General features: G+C 39.1%; 3 protein-coding genes across 6 annotated transcripts in view; 2 read left to right on the top strand and 1 right to left on the bottom strand.

The window, feature by feature from the left end:
• The window catches only part of LOC137094990 (thioredoxin domain-containing protein 11-like), a 34,083-nt gene extending 32,626 nt beyond the window's left edge, over nt 1–1,457 (top strand). For both annotated transcript variants that reach the window (XM_067461102.1, XM_067461101.1), the window contains one exon: nt 828–1,457. In XM_067461102.1, coding sequence (XP_067317203.1) covers nt 828–1,140 — 313 coding nt within the window. In that variant the 3' untranslated portion in view covers nt 1,141–1,457. The remainder of the gene's footprint in view (nt 1–827) is intronic.
• On the bottom strand, nt 1,161–11,036 carry LOC132782083 (stannin). Its single transcript, XM_060786750.2, has 2 exons — nt 10,922–11,036; nt 1,161–5,312 (listed from the first exon to the last, which is right to left on the bottom strand). Exon 2 carries the CDS (start codon nt 5,233–5,235, stop codon nt 4,978–4,980), a length of 258 nt encoding a protein of 85 aa, XP_060642733.1. The 5' UTR covers nt 5,236–5,312; nt 10,922–11,036; the 3' UTR covers nt 1,161–4,977.
• Nucleotides 11,037–14,428: 3,392 nt separating this feature from the next.
• The window catches only part of LOC132781558 (lipopolysaccharide-induced tumor necrosis factor-alpha factor homolog), a 13,426-nt gene continuing 7,200 nt past the window's right edge, over nt 14,429–20,654 (top strand). The window contains exons 1-3 of one of the 3 annotated variants that reach the window (XM_067473165.1): nt 16,558–16,592; nt 20,152–20,292; nt 20,395–20,538. In XM_067473165.1, the coding sequence (XP_067329266.1) occupies nt 20,400–20,538 (139 nt within the window). In that variant the 5' untranslated portion in view covers nt 16,558–16,592; nt 20,152–20,292; nt 20,395–20,399. Of the gene's footprint in view, nt 14,620–16,557; nt 16,593–20,151; nt 20,293–20,394; nt 20,539–20,654 lie in introns of those variants that run through there. The other 2 variants (XM_067473166.1, XM_060785817.2) reach the window with 2 other exon arrangements.

The raw sequence follows: 20,654 nt of genomic DNA, 5'->3' as shown, positions 1-20,654 counted from the left end.
ACAAAAGACAATGTTTGCAAGCTTGGTAGTTGATTAAATGTCCTTTGACCAGAAGCGACCAGAAGTGAAAGATGATGTCCCTCAAAGAGAAGTTCCAGGTGCAGATCCTGAAGCAGCTTCCCCTTTGGCTTTGGCTCAGCACTATGATAACTGCATGATGCAAAATAAATGTGCAGCCTCATTTTGGCAAGGTCATTCAGCTCCAAGAGATGAGCGGCCTCCTGCTTTTCTTCCCGATCCAGGTTTTGCCTGCTGTTTCTGCCCCACGGAGCAGGTCTTTCTGGCCCTTCTCCTCCCAGGAGGCGAAACTTCCTAGTACATTCCTTCCTCCCAAAGTCTGCAGGGAACCAGTTTCAGGTGATATTTATAGAACTGGGTTTGTCACATGCTGCTGTTTCCTGGCTGAGCATGGAGGCTGTCTTCATCCCTCTGTCGTAGAATTTATATCCTGCTTTCCTCTCTTCAATGAGCAGCTGACAACATTACAAACAGTGCAGCACCGCTCTGAATGGAGATCTCTTGCGAGCATTTAGATAGACCCCTTGGCAGTGACTTTGACATCCCATAAAACCCTTTTTCAAAACTCTCGAAACTGCCTCAGTGTTTTATCCATCTCTCTGCAGAAAGCTCCACTGAAACTAAACATGTCGCCCCCACTGAGTTGTAGCTTTTGGGTTTTTCTGCCCAGAAAGGCAGGTGAGAGATGGTTGCTGCAGGAAAAAGACAGGACATACATTGGCATTCAATCCACTCATCACAAAAGGACTCCCGTGGCCGGCTGGCTGCCTTTGTGAACCTCTTTCCTGTTTTTTCCTTTGCTCTTCTAGGAAGGACCAGAGCGTGCGCTTCCCCTCCTGGCGCTTCCCACTGACCCTTCCCAACCTGCTCCGCTTCCTCCTGGCCCACTCTGGCCGGCCTTCCCCCTCCCCCTCCTCCTCTTCCTCAGGCTTGGAGCCCTGCCTCAAGGACTGCCTTTGGGGGGGACTCCTGGCCGAAAACGCCTTCCTCAAGGCCCTGCTGACCACCAAGCGGAGGCCCGAAGATGAGGGCCCCATTCCGGCCACTGACCTTTTCCCCAAATCCGAAGAGGACAGCCAGGCCCAGCCGGGCCTCTGCAGCAGAGAGACCGAAGGGGAATGAAGACCCCGACACGAATCACGTTCAGGGTTTTATGCAAACTTTATTGACATTTCCTCGGAAATTCTCCCCCTTCCCCCAAACTTCTTGTGTCATTTCCTCGGACTAGAAATCAAAGAGTATTTTTTATAATGAGCCATGAAAACCGGACAGAAGCACAGGCCCAGTAGCCTGCCGCCTAAAAGGACAGGGTTCCGGGGGGTCTTTGCACTTTATGGTTGCACTAATTTGATAGCTTTTGTATTGATTTCAGCCTAAATTAAAACAAAGTGGGAGGGAGAGCAGCACAAAGCTTCCTTTCTCCCCCATGAATCTCCAGACAGCGGCTTTTCTCCTTTCTTCCAATGTGGTATTTTGTTTATTTGAACTTTATCATGGAAGCTGCCTGATTCAGTCGCCTTGAGGCCATTTAAAAAGAGGCAAAGTGCAGGTCATGGGGCCAAATTGAAAAGGGGGTAAGACTGCAATCCCTTCCCTTTCCATCCACATAAAGTGGAAGAATATCCTCTGGGCAGGATTCTGAGGCAGAAGCAGTTAAGGATCCCCAAAGATGATTTTTATTATTATTATTATTATTATTATTATTATTATTATTATTATTATTGGGTTGCGGTGAGTTTTCCAGGCTGTCTGGCTATGTTCCAGAAGCATTCTCTCCTGATGTTTCACCCATATCTATGGCAGGCATCCTTAGAGGTTATGAGGTCTGTTGGGAAGTAGGAAAGTGGAGTTTATATATCTGTGAAATAATGTCCAGAGTGGGAGAAAGAACTCTTGTTTACTTGAGACAAGTGTGATTGTTGCAATTGGCCACCTTGATTTGCATTTAAAGGCCTTGCAGCTGCAAAGCCTGTCTGGTTGCAGCCTGGGGGAATCTTTTGTTGGGAGGTGTTAGCTGGCCCTGATTGTTTCCTGTCATAATAATAATAATAATAATAATAATAATATCCTCAACCTCTGAAGATGCCTGCCATACATGTGGGCAAAACGCCAGGAGAGAATGCTTCTGAAACATGGCTGTACAGCCCTGAAAACTCACAGCAACCCAGTTATTTAGACCATGAAAGCCTTCAAGAACAACATATTATTATTCGTTTAATATCTGATTTTTATCTCTTCATTAAGATTTCATTTATCTCACTGCATTTCTTGCTTTTTTGCTGGACCTTGGCTAGTCCAACTCTTTGTTATTGGCCCTTAGACCAAGTAAACCAGGGTCTGGCCAGCAAGAAGAGCATTGCTTCCCTTTTCTTTGGGCTTCAGTTCCCAGAAATCCTAGCTCTTGGGCAAAAATGTAGCTTCTGGGAGCTGAAGTCCAAAGAATGTTCCATATGTTAGCATCTGGCCTGGATATACATACACCTGGATGGAAGAATGATGGGGAATGCAGTGCAGCAGCCCAATCTGGAGGATAAAATAATAATAATAATAATAATAATAATAATAATAATAATTTGACACAATACAAGGATTTAAAGATCGAACTGCAAAGACTCTGGCACAAGCCAGCCAAGGTGGTCTCAGTGGTGATCGGCATCCTGGGTGCAGTGCCTAAAGACCTTGGCCTGCACTTAAACACAATCGGTGCTGACAAAATTACCATCTGTCGGCTACAAAAGGCCATCCTGGGATCTGCATGCATTACTCGCCGATACATCACACAGTCCTAGACACTTGGGAAGTGTCCGACGTGTGATCCAATACAACAACCAACATAGTGATCTTGTTTGCTGTGGACTCATCTTGCTGTATTTCAAATAATAGTAATAATAATAATAAGAAGAAGTAGCAGCAGTAGTAGTGGTGATCGGCACACTGGGTGCAGTGCCTAAAGACCTTGGCCTGCACTTAAACACAATCGGCGCTGACAAAATTACCATCAGCCAGCTGCATAAGGTCACCTTACTGGGATCTGCACGCATTATTCACCAATACATCACACAGTCCTAGACACTTGGGAAGTGTCCGACATGTGATCCAATACAACAGCCAGCAGAGTGATCTTGGCTGCTGTGGACTCATCTTGTGTTTCTAATAATAATAATAATAATAATAATAATAATAATAATAATAAATCATCCCACTTTGACTGAGTTGGAAAGGATCAGGAAAGCAGTAGCTATATTTAAGGAGAACTTTTGGAAGGCTAACAGCATCAGCACCATCCATCTAATTCATCCTCCAAATGTAGCTGGACTTCCAACTTTTGGCAACGAAAAGTGACCCACTTTTGAGAGAAGGCCGATATCATCAAATATTCATAGACATTAAAGGACAAAGGCTCTTTCACTATAAAAGATTTGGTGGCATCGATACAGGAAAAAATGAATCCAACCAGCAAAGAAAGGACAATGAAAACGTCAACAGTGGCTTCACACCTGGGTCCAGTTATGTACAGAAGCCCTATCAATATCAGGAGAGGGAGAAAAACTGCATTTTTATCTACAAAACGTAATCAGTTGAGAAATCTATACAGCGAAAGGAAAGCGGAGATAATGGGGACTAGTTACAAGGCTGCCGTTGGAGGGGAAGTGGGTTTCCGAAAGGCCATCCGGCTCAAGTTCTGCACAGCCATCACTGACCTTTACTTTCGAACTTGGTTCGAAACAGTTATTTCTATCATATTTGCAGATCATCTCATGCCTCTATTATATCGAAGGCTTCTTCCCCATCACTTGCATAAATACAGAACAATATTACCAAGTTCCGAAAGAGCGTTAGGCCAAGGAGGAGACGTAGCTTTGAATAGTCCATTTCCTGCGACTCGCCTTAGAAGACCCTCCCCATCCATTAGGGGCTTCGGAGAAATCCCATCGGCGGTCATGCATCTCCAAAAGCTCCGGAGAAAGGCAAACAAAATGAAGTAGCGCACGACTCATTATGTACACAGTTCACAGTTGTGCGGATTTGCACCGCATCAGTAGCTCTGTTCGAAGAGGCTCAGAGGGGTATTCAAGTAAACGCTCCCATCGTCCACCGTCAGCAATGGGCACAGGGCCCAAGGAAAGGGAGAAGGGCCCCGAAAGACCAGTCTCTGCAAGTCATAGGATCCTAAAGACCATCCAGTCCAACCCCCTTCTGCCATAAAGATGCCATCCGATCCCTCCTGACAGATGGCTGTCCAGCCTCTGCTTCAAAAACTACAGAGAAAGAGACTTTTCTGGACTTTGTATTCCATTTGAACAGCTCTTTACGCTCAGAAGATTTTTCCTAATATTTAGGTGGCATCTCTTCTCTTGCAATTTAAACCCACAGCTCCATTGTGTCCCGGTCTCCAGAACTGCAGGAAACAGGATTGCCCTCTTTTCCTTGATAGGACTCCATTCCGATATTGAAACATGGCTCTCTTGTCTCTTTTCCCTCGGGCTTCTTTCCTCCAAGCAAAACAGATCCAGATCCCTCAGATGTTCTTCAGAGGGACTCAAGGCTTACAGGCCTTTGGCCATTTTGGCAGCCCTTCGTGTGACCCCTTCCATCTTCTTGTCCAGCATTATTCCAGATGATGCCTGAACAAAGCAGAAGAGAGTGCAGTCATGACATCCTTTTAACCTAGAATCGCACTGACCTTTGTCGCTGCCGCATCACACTCTTGGCTCATGTTCAGCTTGGGTTCTCCTCTTAGATCCCTTGGACTTCTTTCTGTATCTAGCACATTGAAATCTCGAACTGGAGACGGGGATATTTTTTATCAAAACAGGACAGAGTGGGATTGTGACTTCATCTGGACTTATTTGTATCCACATGCATTGGTTAGCTCTGTCCTAAAGAGGCTCGGTGGGGCATTCGAGTTGTCGATGAATGACCGACGGAGGCAAGTGGTCCTTGGAGTGGGGCCCAGGCTTAGGCATGTTGCTCAGTGGGGCCAGGGGCACCGAGACGGGTCTTCCTCTCGGTGCAGGGCCCGCGGGCAGAGTACTGGACCATCAGGAAAGGCTCCTTGGACTCTCCTTCACCCACGATGCTCTCCTCATCCTCCGACTGGCTCAGCCGCTGCAGCCGCAGGTAGCACCAGCAGCCCAGGATCAGGGCCCCCAGCGCTGCCACAGCAATCAGCGTCACAATCACCGTCACCACCCCCGTGGTGGGGCTGTGGTCCATGGCGGACGTGGAGGGACCCTCCGAAGGATGGGTGGACAGATGGATGGACGTGGGGCCCTTCAGCCGCCCCTGGATGCCTGGGAGGGACGGGGAGAGGACAAAAACAGACCAAGCATCACTTCCTTTACATCTTTGGATTCCATGCAATATTTGAGTTCTGAATGTGGGATTAATCGTATGTTAATCCCACAAACAAACATTACATTTTTATTTATATAGATACACACATATATACATATATACATACAGACACACGAGAGATATGTGTATATGTGTGTCTATGGATAGATAGAGCTATATACAACTCATGTGCAAAGCCACATATATACACAAGCACACATATATACATATATACAGAAATATATACACACATATATGCACACACAAAACATATACACAGAAAGGGGCAAGAAAGGAAGGAGAGAAGGAGGGAGAGGGGAAAAGGAGGGAAGGAGAGAAGGAAATACAAAAGTGAAAGAAGGCAGGAAAGAGGGAAGGAAGGAGAGAAGGAAGAAAAAGAAAGAGGGAGGGAAAGAAAGAAAGAGAAGGAAGGAGAGAAGGAAATAAAAAGTGAAAGAAGGAAGGAAAGTGTGGGAAGGAAGGAGAGAAGGAAGAAAGAGGAGAGAAGGAAAGAAAGAAAGGTAGAGAAGGAAGGAAGGAGAGAAGGAAATAAAAAAGTGAAAGAAGGAAGGAAAGAGAGGGAATGAAGGAGAGAAGGAATGAAAGAGAAAAAAAGGGAGGGAAGGAAGGAAGGATGGAACCAAAGAGTAAAGGAAGTGAGGAAAGACACAGGTAGAGAAGGAAGAAAGAAGAAGGGAAAGAAAAAGAGGGATGGAAGGAGAGAAAGAAAGGAGAGAAAGAGGGAGGGAGGGTTGGCCACAGCAACACATGGCGGGTACAGCTAATATATATACACACACACATACACATATCTATCTCCTTTCTTTCATCCATCCATCTCTCTCTCTCTATATATATATATACACACCATGTAAAACTTCACTTCTGAATTATATATCTATATCTGTCTATCTTATCTATCTCTATGCCTCCATCCTTTTATATCCCTATCCTTCCATCGTTACATCCGTCTATCTTTATCCATCCATCCTATCTATCTCTACCCTTCCATCATCCTCTCTTTCATCCTTCTCTCTGCCTATCTATCGTATCTATCTCTATCGATCGATCGATCAGCACATCTACATATCCAGCAATATAAGTATCTCTATACAATTTGTGAACTCACTAATCTCCTATACACCCCTTCCACCACCTATAATACACCTATTAAAGCTGACTCTCCCCACCTAGAAACAGTAAATCAGCAAACACAAAATTAAGGATTTAAGATGGACTTTGCATTCCGTGTAATGTATTCATCATCGTTCTGAATCTAGGGCCACAACCCCATTTTCCTTGCAAATCCTATGCAGCCGTTGGCAAAGAAAACTCCCTGATTTTTATCTCAGCTGAAATTAAGATTTTGAGTTGCAAACAAGACGAAGGCATTTTCTCTCCCATTTTACTGGATATCTTGGAACAACAACAGACTAGAATTCCCCCCCTGGGAGGGGGGTTAGCAGAGCTTTTGGACCTAGAAAAATAATTTTGGCCTCCCTTGCATAAAAGTGGATCCAAAGGCCTGGACTTGTCTCATTGTGCAATTATAAGCAAGGCACAGAACTGGGAGGGGAAGGAGATAAGGATCATTCTCACACTTCTGGAACCTGTTTTGAAGAAAAAGTCTTCCCCATTTGGTGAGAGTGATAGTGGCCTTCGTAGCTGAAATGGCCACAAATTCAAGGCAATCCACAAATGCCAGCAGTGGAAGAGGGTTCCCAAGGGTCATCTAGTCCAACCCTGTTCTGCTATATCGAAAGACACCACTCAAGCACTCCCAGAAGATGGGCATCTGTCTAAGGGCCTCCAAGGCAGCCCTGATACTACAATGCCATTTTCCATGCAGACCAGCCAACCTCCTTTCCCAGGATCCAGGGGATGATGGGAGTTGCAATCTACCCCTGACTCTCTTTTAAAGTTTGTGATGTTGAACAGACTTTATTCAAATATAATTGTATTAATTATTACTCAATAATCCCATTTGCAACCAAATGCAAGCTATTTTAAAAAGAGAAAGTGGGATATAAATATAACAACAATTGTGTCTCAATTGAAATAGAAAAGTGAGATACACAGCAACAACAACAAAAATTGCCAACAATTGACCCTTTATTAGCCCTTCATGTCTCAACAGAAAAAAAGACCCACAACAATAATAGCCAAGCTGGAAAGTGGGATATAAATATAACAACAATTGTGTCTTAACTGAAAGAGAAAAGTGAGATACACAACAACAACAACAACAACAACAATTGTCAACGTCCCTTTACTAGCCCTTCATGTCTCAACAGAAAAAAAGACCCACAACAATAATAGCCAAGCTGGAAAGTGGGATATAAATATAACAACAATTGTGTCTCAATTGAAAGAGAAAAGTGAGATACACAACAACAACAACAATTGCCAACGTCTCTTTTCTAGCCCTTCATGTCTCGACAGAAAAAAAAGTAAGATCCACAACAATAATAGCCAAGCCAGAAAGTGGGATATAAATATAACAACAATTGTGTCTTAACTGAAAGAAAAGAGAGATACACAACAACAACAACAATTGCCAATGTCCCTTTACTAGCCCTTCATGTCTCAACAAAAAAAGTAAGATCCACAGCTATAAGAGCCAAGCCTGAAAGTGGGATATAAATATAACAACAATTGTGTCTTAACTGAAAGAAAAAAGTGGGATACACAACAACAATTGCCAACGTCGCTTTATTAGCCCTTCATGTCTCACTTGACAGATAACAACAGGAAATAAATATAATTATAATGGATTTGTAAAAGCTGTAAAAAGTATCTGCCCTCCACAAAAATAAAATATAATATCTATATCCATAATAAAAGTGAAAATATGTGGTGTGTATGTGCCCACTTTCACAAACAGGCTCCCACTTCCACAAACAGCTATGATCCCCACCTATGAGGACCCACCAAAGGCCCTCCCTCCAGTTACATTGCAGGTTATAGCGAGCATCATGAACATACACAACCCCTGCCAGTGTCCTCCACAAACACCATACTGCCCACCACCCAAGAAATGCTTTCATACAGGGACAGTTTCATCCTAGATTTTATGTGTTTCCTCCACCACAGACATCCCAGTCTTTCTGACTCTCTTCATTGGTGTGGAATTTGCATGACCCCGCCCACTGCCTCTCCCATAACCCTTTCCGTTATGCAGGGCACAGCAAATAGATTAGGATTGATCAGCAACTGAACATACCAGAGGGGGATGGGGGACAAACTCCAACATGATGGAAGTTGTAGTTCTGTGACCCCCACCAGCAATGGACCTGGGCCAAATTTGGCACACAGAACCCCCATGACCAACAAAAAATAAAATCTAAAGTGTAAAAAGTAACCTAAAAACTGAAATAAATCCATAAAATAATTATCTGAAATAAATGTATAAAATAATAACCTAAAATCTAAAATATTTATTTGCGACATTTATATGCCAGCCACAAGATATATATACATACAATATATTATATTATTAGCATAGTACAATATCAGTATTATATATTACTATATTGTGCTGTACCATTATATTGCAATATTTTTGGTAATATTACATGTAACATAAAATATATAATTATAATATTGTATTATCACTATTATTAGTATTATATTGTATTACATTATAATATTATAAATATTATATGTATATACAATATATTATATTATATTATTAGTAAAGCATACAAGATGGAATCTAAAACCAAAAATAAGGATATAAAATATTAATAATACAACATCTAAAATTATATTAATAATGTAATATTATATTATATATATACAACTTATGATATATTACAAAATATTATATAATACTAATAGTATAATATACTGTAGTGTATTTTATATATTGTGGTATATTATTATTATATTGCACTATACCACTATATATGCAATATCTAACATACAATTATTATTATTATACTGTAATATATTATTATACAACAATATATATATATAATACACTACCAGTATATTATATTATTAGTATTATATAATATATTGTACTATGTTTTTGGTACCCTACCTGGAGCCATTAGGAGAGGTGGGTAATCAATAAAATGTATATATCATATGATATATACTTATAAATATCATATGATTAGCAAAGCACAGTATTAGTATTATATATTATTATATTGTACTATACCACTATACTACATTATACTATATTATTATTACACATTACTATATATATTATATTTAATAAATTAGTATTATTATATTACAATATTATTATATTCTTCTATTGTATTATTGTTAGTATTGTATTGCATTACATTATAATATCATTACAGAATCCTAGAGCTGGAAGAGGCCCTCCCTCCAGTCCAACCCCCTGCCAAGAAGCTGGAAAATATTATTATTTATTTATTTATTTATTATTATACAAAATCTAAAAATGCAACATCACAATCTAAAAGTACAAAATAAATGAATAAGCCTACTTTTATCATCCAACAAACTCTAAAAATACATGCCTAAAATAATAATGTAAAATCTGAATTAAATGTATATTATTATTATTATTATTATTATTATTATACAAAATCTGAAAATTCATGCCTAAAATAACAATGTAAAATCTGAAATAATTATATTATTATTATTATTATTATACAAAATCTAAACATGCATGCCCAAAATAACAATGCAAAATCTGAATTAAATGTATATTATTATTATAATACAAAACCTGAAAATGCATGCCTAAAATAAACAATGTAAAATCTGAACTAAATGCATATTATTATTATAATACAAAATCTGAAAATGCATGCGTAAAATAACAATGTAAAATCTGAATTAAATGTATATTATTATTATACAAAATCTGAAAATGTGAAATCTGAAATACATGTATATTATTAATATTATTGAACAAAACTTGAAAATGCATGCCTAAAATAACAATATAAAATCTGAATTAAATGTATATTATTATTATTATTATACAAAATCTGAAAATGCATGCCTAAAATAACAATGTAAAATCTAAATTAAATGTATATTATTATTATTATTATTATTATTATTATACAAAACCTGAAAATGCATGCCTAAAATAACAATGTAAAATGTGAAATAAATGTATATTATGATAATAATAAATGAAAATGGCTATGATGATCATCCTACCAAATCCAAAAAGGCATGTCTAAAATAATATTTGATAAAATCTGAAATTAAATTTATGAATAATTTTACAAAAACCTGAAATGCATGGACAAGACCATTTACAAAAAGGGGGGGAAACAGAGAGGGGTGCAGAGGCCCCTCCATTGCAAAGCCTCTGTCCCTTTAAGACATAGGACACAAGAGGTCTTCCTCCTCCTCTTCCTCTGTCTTCCTGGGAGCCATTGCAATGGAGGAAGGAGGGAGGAGTGTGTTTTGGGGAGGGGGCTCCCTCCTTCCTGGCCCCCTCTCTCTCTCTCCTGCCCCTCCCCTCTTTGTGAGACCCCCCCCTTTCAAAGAAGCCCCCCATTGACTGATATACAGAGAGAGATCTCCTTCCCTCCCTCCTTCTCTCCCTTCCTTTTTTCCTTACCAGGGCCCAAAAGAAGGGGTCTCCCACCATTGCTGCTGAGACTGTGCCGACCGCCTAGCAACAGATGACGCGGAGGAATAAAGGGGCGTGGCTTCACTAAACCACGCCCAACGCTCACGATTGGATGTAGATATAGAAGAGGCGTGGTCCTCGCAAGGAAAGGAAGGGGCCTCTGCTAACCACGCCCACCACCTGAGATTGGTGGAGTGAAGAGGCGGAGCTTTCCCAGGAGGGCGGGGCTAAATTAAACCACGCCCACCGGTCCCTGCCATATTGGAGTGTGTTGCCATGGAGATTCCATCCCTCTGGTATTCAAATTGGATTAATTTTGAATAATTATGTTTATTTATTATTATATTGTATTCCAAATACAAATATTAAAAATATACAACAATAAAACAGTATTAGATATTATCAGAAGTATTATATTTAATATATTAGCATTAATATTAATATTCCAAATACAAACATTAAAAATATACAATAATAATAATATTAATATTCCAAATAAAAATATAAAAATATACAATAAAACAATATTAGATATTATCTGATTATATTTAATATATTAATATTAATATTCCAAATACAAATATTAAAAATATACAACAATAAAACAGTATTAGATATTATCAGAAGTATTATATTTAATATATTAGCATTAATATTAATATACCAACTACAAATATAAAAATATACAATAATAATATTAATATTCCAAATAAAAATATAAAAATATACAATAAAACAGTATTAGATATTATCTGATTATATTTAATATACTAATATTAATATTCCAAATACAAATATTAAAAATGTACAGTAAAACTACTATATATTATCAGAAGTATTATATTTAATATATTAGCATTAAAATTAATCTTCCAAATACAAATATAAAAATATACAATAACAATAATATTAATATTCAAAATAAAAATATACAGTAAAACAGTATTATATATTATCAGAAGTATTATATTTAATATATTAGCATTAATATTAATCTTCCAAATACAAACATTAAAAATATACAATAATAATATTCCAAATATAAATATATATATTAATATTAATATTCCAACTGCAAATATTAAAAATATACAACAATAAAACAGTATTATATATTATCAGAAGTATTATATTTAATTAATTAAAATTAAAATTAATATTCCATATACAAATATAATATTAATATTCCAAATACAAATATTAAAAATATACAATAAAAAGTATTAGATATTATCAGAAGTATTATATTTAATATATTAGTATTAATATTAATATTCTAAATACAAATGTAATATTAATATTCCAATTACAAATATAAAATATACAATATTTATATTAATATTCCAAATACAAATATTTAAAATGTACAGTAAAACAGTATTATATATTATCAGAAGTATTATATTTAATATATTAGCATTAATATTAATATCCCAAATACAAATATAATAGTAATATTCCAAATAAAAACATTAAAAATATACAATAATAATAATATTAATATTCCAAATACAAATATTAAATATATACAACAATAAAACAGTATTAGATGCTATCTGAAGTATTATATTTAATATATGAGCATTAATATTAATATTCCAAATACAAATATTAACAATTTACAATAAAACAATATCAGATATTATCAAAAGTATTATATTTAATATATTAGCATTAATATTAAAATTCCAAATGCAACTGTAATATTAATATTCCAAATAAAAATATAAAAATATACAATAATAATAATATTAATATTCAAAATAAAAATATACAGTAAAACAGTATTATATATTATCAGAAGTATTATATTTAATATATTAGCATTAATATTAATCTTTCAAATACAAATATAATATTAATATTCCAAATACAAATATTAAAAATATACAATAATAATAATATTCCAAATACAAATATAAATATATATATTAATATTAATATTCCAACTGCAAATATTAAAATGTTACAACAATAAAACAGTATTATATATTATCAGAAGTATTATATTTAATATATTAGCATTAAAATTAATCTTCCAAATACAAATGTAATATTAATATTCCAACTACAAATATAAAAATATATATTAATATTAATATTCCAACTAAAATATTAAAAAATACAACAATAAAACAATATCAGATATTATCAAAAGTATTATATTTAATATATTACCATTAATATAAAAATTCCAAATGCAACTGTAATATTAATATTCCAAATACAAATATAAAAATATACAATGTTAATATTAATATTCCAAATAAAAATATACAGTAAAACAGTATTATATATTATCAGAAGTATTATATTTAATATATTAGCTTTAATATTAATATTCCAAATCCAAATGTAATATTAATATTCCAAATACAAATATAAAAATATACAATAATAATATTAATATTCCAAATACAAATATTAAAAATTTAAAACAATAAAACAATATTAGATATTATCAAAAGTATTATATTTAATATATTAGCATTAATATTAATATTCCAAATACAAATATTAAAAATATACAACAATAAAACAGTATTAGATGTTATCTGAAGTATTATATTTAATATATAAGCATTAGTATTAATATTCCAAATACAATATTAATATTCCAGCTATAAATATAAAAATATACAATATTAATATTAATATTCCAAATACAAATATTAAACATTTACAACAATAAAATGATATTAGATATGATCAAAAGCATTATATTTAATATATTAGCATTAATATTAATATTCCAAATACAAATGTAATATTAATATTCCAATTACAAATATAAAAATATACAATATTAATATTAATATTCCAAATACAAATATAAAAATGTACAATCAAACAGTATTTATATTATACCCACCTGTAAGGCAGGCATCCTCAGAGGTTGTGGCGCCTGTTGGAAACTAGGCAAGTGAGGTTTATATATCTGTGGAATAATGTCTAGGGTGAGAGAAAGAAATCTTGTCCGTTGAGGCAAGTGTAAGTGTTGCAATTGGACTCCTTGATTAACATTGAATTGCCTTGTAGTAGCAAAGCCTGGCTTCTTCCTGCATGGGGGAATCCCTTGTTGGGATGTGTTAGCTGCCCCTGATTGTTTCCTGTCTGGAATTCCCCTGTTTTTTTTAGCGTTGCTCTTTATTTACTGTCCTGATTTTAGAGTTTGTTTTTTAAAAAATATTAGCATTATTTATTACTATATTGTACTATACCACTATAAGTGACTGGATTTACCTTGAAGGTGCTGGGGGTGGTGACGGCCGACAGAGAGCTCTGGTGTGGGCTGGTCCATGAAGTCACAAAGAGTCGGAAACGACTGAACGACTATACCACTATACTGCAATATTATTAGTAATATTATATTAACCATGTCACTCTGCAACTTTCTGAGATTACATAGCACTGAAGTGATATCAAACTGCATCAATTCCTACAGCATAGATGCATCCCAAAAGGGAAGCTCATTCCACCATACCTGTTGTTCTTACAGCTACATCCTGCTCATCCTAGGAAAAGGGTTCCTGTCCCTTTAAATGTGGGATGGCATCAGGTGCAGCCAGGTAAAGAGCAGCACCTGCCCAAGTCCTTCCTGGTGACAACACCCTTTTCCCATTGCAGCCAAGCAGCATTCTCTTTCCGGGAGAATCAAGTCCAAAGTCCGGCTTCTTGAGAAACAGGTGAGTTTTGCCATCCTGAGCAGGTAGCCCCTTCCAGGTAAACAAGGCACTGTTTCAGGGTACTTTGGAGAGTTTTATGGGCTTCTGGATTGTGCCATAAAGCAAAAGAGATGTCCCTGCCGCCTCCTTTTCCTTCTCTTGTCCTGTTCTGTCTTTCCCCTGTTACAGTGCTGGGGAATAGGTCTTTCACCTGTAAAAAGGTTCCAAAAAGCCCAATTTCTGGCGCTGGCCTGCCCTCTGCTGGTTTGCAAAAAGGGGGAAGTGAATGGAAAAATCCCATTATTTCTAGGCCACGTTTCATGGTGAGAATGGTGGGAGTTGTGATCCAAAGAACCAGGAACAGATACAGGAAGAAGGGAAGTGTTATTTTTGTTAGCTGTAAGTTCCTGCATTGACCACAGGTCAGACTAGACGGCCTTTAGGGTCTCTTCAAAGTCTAAGGTTCCAGGATAGTTGGTGGACTCTCCTGCTTTGTGGGTAAGTGGGATTTTTAAATAGAGCTTAGATGGGCATCTTAGACTAAATGACCTTTGGGTGTCCCTACTTTCCAACTCTAGAATTCTGTGAAAATACATGTACAGTCTTAGAAGGGAGTTGGCTCTTTCTTCTCAGCTAGATGGCCATCTGTTGGGAGGGCTTTGATGGTGTTTTCCATCCGGCAAAATGGGGTTGGACTGGATGGCCTTCGGACTCCCTTGGTTGATTATTATTATTATTACTATTATTACTGTTATTACTATTATTATTATTAGCAGAGGCTGGATGTTCATCTGCTGGGAAGGATTGGACTGTGTCTTCCTTTATGGCACAATGGGGTTGGACTGGATGGCCTTTGGACTCCCTTTCACATCTAGGATCCTATGGTTTATTGTTGTTGTTGTTGTTGTTGTTGTTATTATTATTAGCAGAGGCTGGATGTTCATCTGCTGGGAAAGATCGGATTGTGTCTTCCTTTATGGCACAATGGGGTCGGACTGGATGGTCTTTGGACTCTCTTCCAACTCTAGGATCCTATGGTTCATTACTATTATTACTCCTGTATTATTATTATTATTATTATTATTATTATTATTATTAGCAGAGGCTGGATGTTCATCTGTCGGGAGGGATCCGATTGTGTCTTCCTTTATGGCACAATGGGGTTAGACTGGATGGCCTTTGGACTCCCTTCCAACTCTAGGATCCTATGGTTCATCATCAATATTATTATTATCATCATCAGAGGCTGGGTGTTCATTTGTCGGGAGGGATCGGATTGTGTCTTCCTTTATGGCACAATGGGGTTGGACTGGATGGCCTCTGGACTCCCTTCCAACTTCCCTATGGTTCATTGCTGTTGGTCTTTATTATTATTATTATTATTATTATTATTATTATTATTATTATTAGAGGCTGGATGTTCATCTGTCAGGAGGGATCAGATTGTGTCTTCCTTTATGGCACAATGGGTTTGGACTGGATGGCCTTTGGAGATCCCTTCCATCTCAAGGATTCTATGGTTTTGTGATGATTACATTTGGGGCCCCAAAGCAAGGCCTCTTCTCCCCACTTTTGAGCCTTTTGCATAGAATCCAAGAATTGGAAGGGGACCCCCAAGGGCCATCTAGTCCAACCCCTTCCTGCCGGGACACAACTGAATCCCTCCCAATAGATGGCCATCCAGATGTATAGTGATTTCAGCTTGGAGATTATCAAGGCCAGAGAAAGAAAGAGGAAGCAAAGTTAGAGAGAGAAGGACAAAGTAATGCAAAATCATATAGTGTTGGATATATAAACACTACATAAAAATGATTCCGTGTCTACACTGTAAACTTAATGCAGTTTGCCGGAAATAATGCCACTGACAGCCCAGGAACAAAGACAGGCCCCTTTCAGCACCCCTCCCTGCCTCTGAGGTCACAAAGGCCCTTTACACCAGTTTCAGTTCCCTTTTCCTCTGCCTTTTGGCAGGGACAAGCCAAGGAAGATGGCGGGTGAGTTTTGGGGCGAGTTCTTCTGCCCTCCTTCGGCTTCGGGCCCAGTTTAAGGGGTTCCTTTCCACGGGACGGTTGAGGTTCGGGTTGTCTATGTTTTCATTTCCTGCAAGGCTGCCTTGAACACTAGTTTGGGAAGTCGGGATATAAATGAATTGATAATAATGACGATAATACTATGTAACACATTTGATCCTGGGTCATAAAATTCATTGGTTCTGTCAAGAAAACATGGAAAATGTGTATTCAACTGAAGTTAATGATGATGGTGTTGTTGATTATGATGTCGCTGATGACGACATTGATAAACATGCCCAGCTCCTTAAGCTGCTCCTCATAGGGCTTGTTCTCCAGACCTTTGATCATTTTAGTCGCCCTCCTCTGGACACATTCCAGCTTGTCAATTCAAGAGAGATATTGACAAGCTGGAATGTGTCCAGAGGGGGGCGACTAAAATGATCAAGGGTCTGGAGAACAAGCCCTATGAGGAGCGGCTTAAGGAGCTGGGCATGTTTAGCCTGAAGAAGAGAAGGCTGAGAGGAGATATGATAGCCATGTCTAAATATGTGAGAGGAAGCCACAGGGAGGAGGGAGCAAGCTTGTTTTCTGCTTCCCTGGAGACTAGGACGCAATGGAACAATGGCTTCAAACTACAAGAGAGGAGATTCCATCTGAACATGAGGAAGAACTTCCTGACTGTGAGAGCTGTTCAGCAGTGGAACTCTCTGCCCCGGAGTGTGGTGGAGGCTCCTTCTTTGGAAGCTTTTAAACAGAGGCTGGATGGCCACCTGTCAGGGGTGATTTGAATGCAATATTCCTGCTTCTTGGCAGGGGGTTGGACTGGATGGCCCATGAGGTCTCTTCCAACTCTAGGATTCTATGGTTCTGTGATTATGATGTTGATGATGTTGTGGTTGCTACTGCTGCTGATGATGTTGGACGATGATGATGTTGATGAAGGTGATGATAGAATCCTAGAGTTGGAAGAGACCTGATGGGCCATCCAGTCCAACCCCGTTCTGCCAAGATGCAGAAAGATTACATTCAAAGCACCCCCAACAGATGGCCATCCAGCCTCTGCTTAAAAGACTCCAAAGAAGGAGCCTCCACCACACTCCGGGGCAGAGAGTTCCACTGCTGAACAGCTCTCACAGTGAGGAAGTTCTTCCTCATGTTCAAGTGGGATCTCCTTTCCTGTAGTTTGAAGCCATTGATCCACTGCGTCCTAGTCTCCAGGGCAGCAGAAAACAAGCTTGTTCCCTCCTCCCTATGACTCCCCCTCACTCACATACTTATAGATGACCCTCATCATGTCTCCTCTCCGCCTTCTCTTCTGCAGGCTGAACATGCCCAGCTCTTTAAGCCGCTCCTCATAGGGTTTGTTCTCCAGACCCTTGATCCTTTGAGACACATTTCAGCTTAGAGTCAACATCTCCCTTCGGTTGTGATGCCCAGAATGGGACACAGTGTGATTCCAGGTGTGGTCTGACCAAGGCAGAATAGAATAGAGGGGGAAAATAACTTCCCTGGATCTAGACACTAGACCACTATTGATGAAGGCCACAATCCCATAGGCTTTTGTGGATGATGATGATGATGATGAAGATGATGATAATGATGTTGATGTGGAAAATGACATTGATGGTGTTGGTAATGATGAAGGTGGTGTTTCAGGTGCTGCTGAAGATGATGTTGCCGACAATCATGATGTTGATAATGATGAAGATGATTTTGATTATTTATTTATCGTGTCACAAGCAAATTGAGAATGCAGTTATAATGTATTAAAAAACCACAAAAAGTTTTAAAACTTGGCATTATACTAAATGTCCTTTGACCAGAAGCTGGCCACTTGGAGTGCCTCTGATGTGGCTGTAAGAGGCTCCTCCGTTGTGCATGTGGCAGGGCTCAGGTTGCACTGTAGTAGGTGGTCTGTGGTTTACTCTTCTCCGCTCTCGCATGTCGTGGACTCCACTTTGTAGCCCCATTTCTTAAGGTTGGCTCTGCATCTTGTGGTGCCAGAACGCACTCTGTTCAGTGCTTTCCAAGTCACCCAGATTTCAGTGTGCCCAGGGGGGAGTCTCTCATCTGGTCTTAGAAATGGATTGAGGTTCCAGGTTTTAGCCTGCCAATTTTGGACTCTTGCTTGCTGAGAGTATCTTTGTAGATCTTAGGAAGGTGTTTCTTGATTTAAGGTATTGCCATGCTGGCAGATATCTGAACAGAGGGTGGGCTGGAGATGTCAATGCCTTGGTCCTTTCATTGCTGGCTGCTACTTCCCAACAGATATGAAGTGGTGCAATACCAACTAAACAGTGTCATTTCTCCAGTGGTGTAGGGCGTAGACATCCTGTGATGAGGCGGCATGTCTCATTAAGAGCCACATTCACTGTTTTAGCGTGGTGAGATGTGTTCCACACTGGGCATGCGTACTCAGCAGCAGAATGGCAAAGCGCAAGGGCAGATGTCTTCACTGTGTCTGGTTGTGATCCCCAGGTTGTGCCAGCCAGCTTTCGTATGATATTGTTTCTAGCACCCACTTTTTGCGTGATACTCAAGCAATGCTTCTTGTAAGTCAAAGCACTGTCCAGGGTTTTGTTTTGTGTGTATGTGTGTGTGTGTCAGGAGTGACTTGAGAAACTGCAAGTCACTTCTGGTGTGAGAGATTGGCTGTCTGCAAGGACGTTGCCCAGGTTGTGCCAGTCAGCTTTCGTATGTTTTCACTGTGTCTGGTTGTGATCCCCAGGTTGTGCCAGTCAGCTTTTGTATGATATTGTTTCTAGCACCCACTTTTTGCTTGATACTCAAAAAGTAAGTCAAAGCACAGTCCAGGGTTTTGTTTTGTGTGTATGTGTGTGAGGAGTGACTTGAGAAACTGCAAGTCACTTCTGGTGTGAGAGATTGACTGTCTGCAAGGACATTGCCCAGGGGACGCCCGGATGTTCAATGTCTTACCATTCTCATTGAAAGCTTCTCCATGTCCCCACATGGGCAGCTGGAGCTGACAGAGGGAGCTCAACCTGCTCTCCCCAAATACGAACTGCTGACCTGTCAAGTCACCAGTCCAACCAGCAGAAGGGTTTAACCCATTGTGCCACTGGGAGCTCCACAGTCCAGGGTAACACCCAAGTATTTTGGTGTGCTGCAATGCTCCAGTGGGATTCCTTCCCAGGTCATCCTCAGAGCTTAAGATGGTCTGTTCTTAGGATATAAAGCACACGTCTGTATTTTAGATGGATTAGGAATCAGCTGGTTTTCTCTGTAATAGGCAGTAAGAGCACCTAGAGCTTCTGAGAGTTTCTGTTGAACCATTGCAGAGCTCCCTGCTTGAGCGGTGATGGCATGATCGTCAGCATAGATGAAATTCTCTGTCCCTTCTACAGTGGCTGATCATTTGTGTAAATGTTAAACATTGATGGAGCAAGCATGCTCGCCTGAGACAGGCCGTTCTTCTGTTTCTCTGTCCCTGGAACTCAACAAAAAAGCTCCTGTTTTGTATCAGATTTCCTCTGAAGCGGGTGAGGTGGTAATCCTTTGTGATATTATAAATTTTTCTCAGGAGAAGGCGATGATTTACAGTGTCATATGCTGCTGACAGGTCTATGAAGACAGTTCCTGTAATGTTCTGCCTTTCAAGACGTTGGTGATGAAGATGATGAAGAAGATGCTATTTCTTTCTCTCTCTTAAGTGGGACTCAAGGTGCATAGAAGCATCCCCTCCCAATGGGAGATGGATCCATCCTTCCAGTGCAATGGCTCCCCCTCATGAGGCTCCTTTCTCTTCCTCTTTTCTTTCCTCCAGGAAAGATGACCGCCCCTCCGCCGCCCTTTGGCCCCTCGGCCCCCCCGCCTTCCTACGAGGAGACTGTTGGCGGCAACAATTCGGCGCACAGTCCCCCTAAAGGGGGGATGCCCCCGCCTTACCCCCAGCAACACGGCCCGCCCAGTAAGTCCATCATTCCCAGAGGTCGGAGGAAGGGGAAGTGGGGGTCCGGGAGGCCTTAGAGGGGCCCAGCTCTGCACTGAGAGCCCCAGGGGCCACCTCGGGCCACGTGGTGTATT

Source organism: Anolis sagrei, chromosome X (assembly GCF_037176765.1).
Source record: "Anolis sagrei isolate rAnoSag1 chromosome X, rAnoSag1.mat, whole genome shotgun sequence".
NCBI classification, from domain to species: domain Eukaryota; kingdom Metazoa; phylum Chordata; class Lepidosauria; order Squamata; family Dactyloidae; genus Anolis; species Anolis sagrei.
This window is presented reverse-complemented; position numbering and strand designations above follow the sequence as displayed.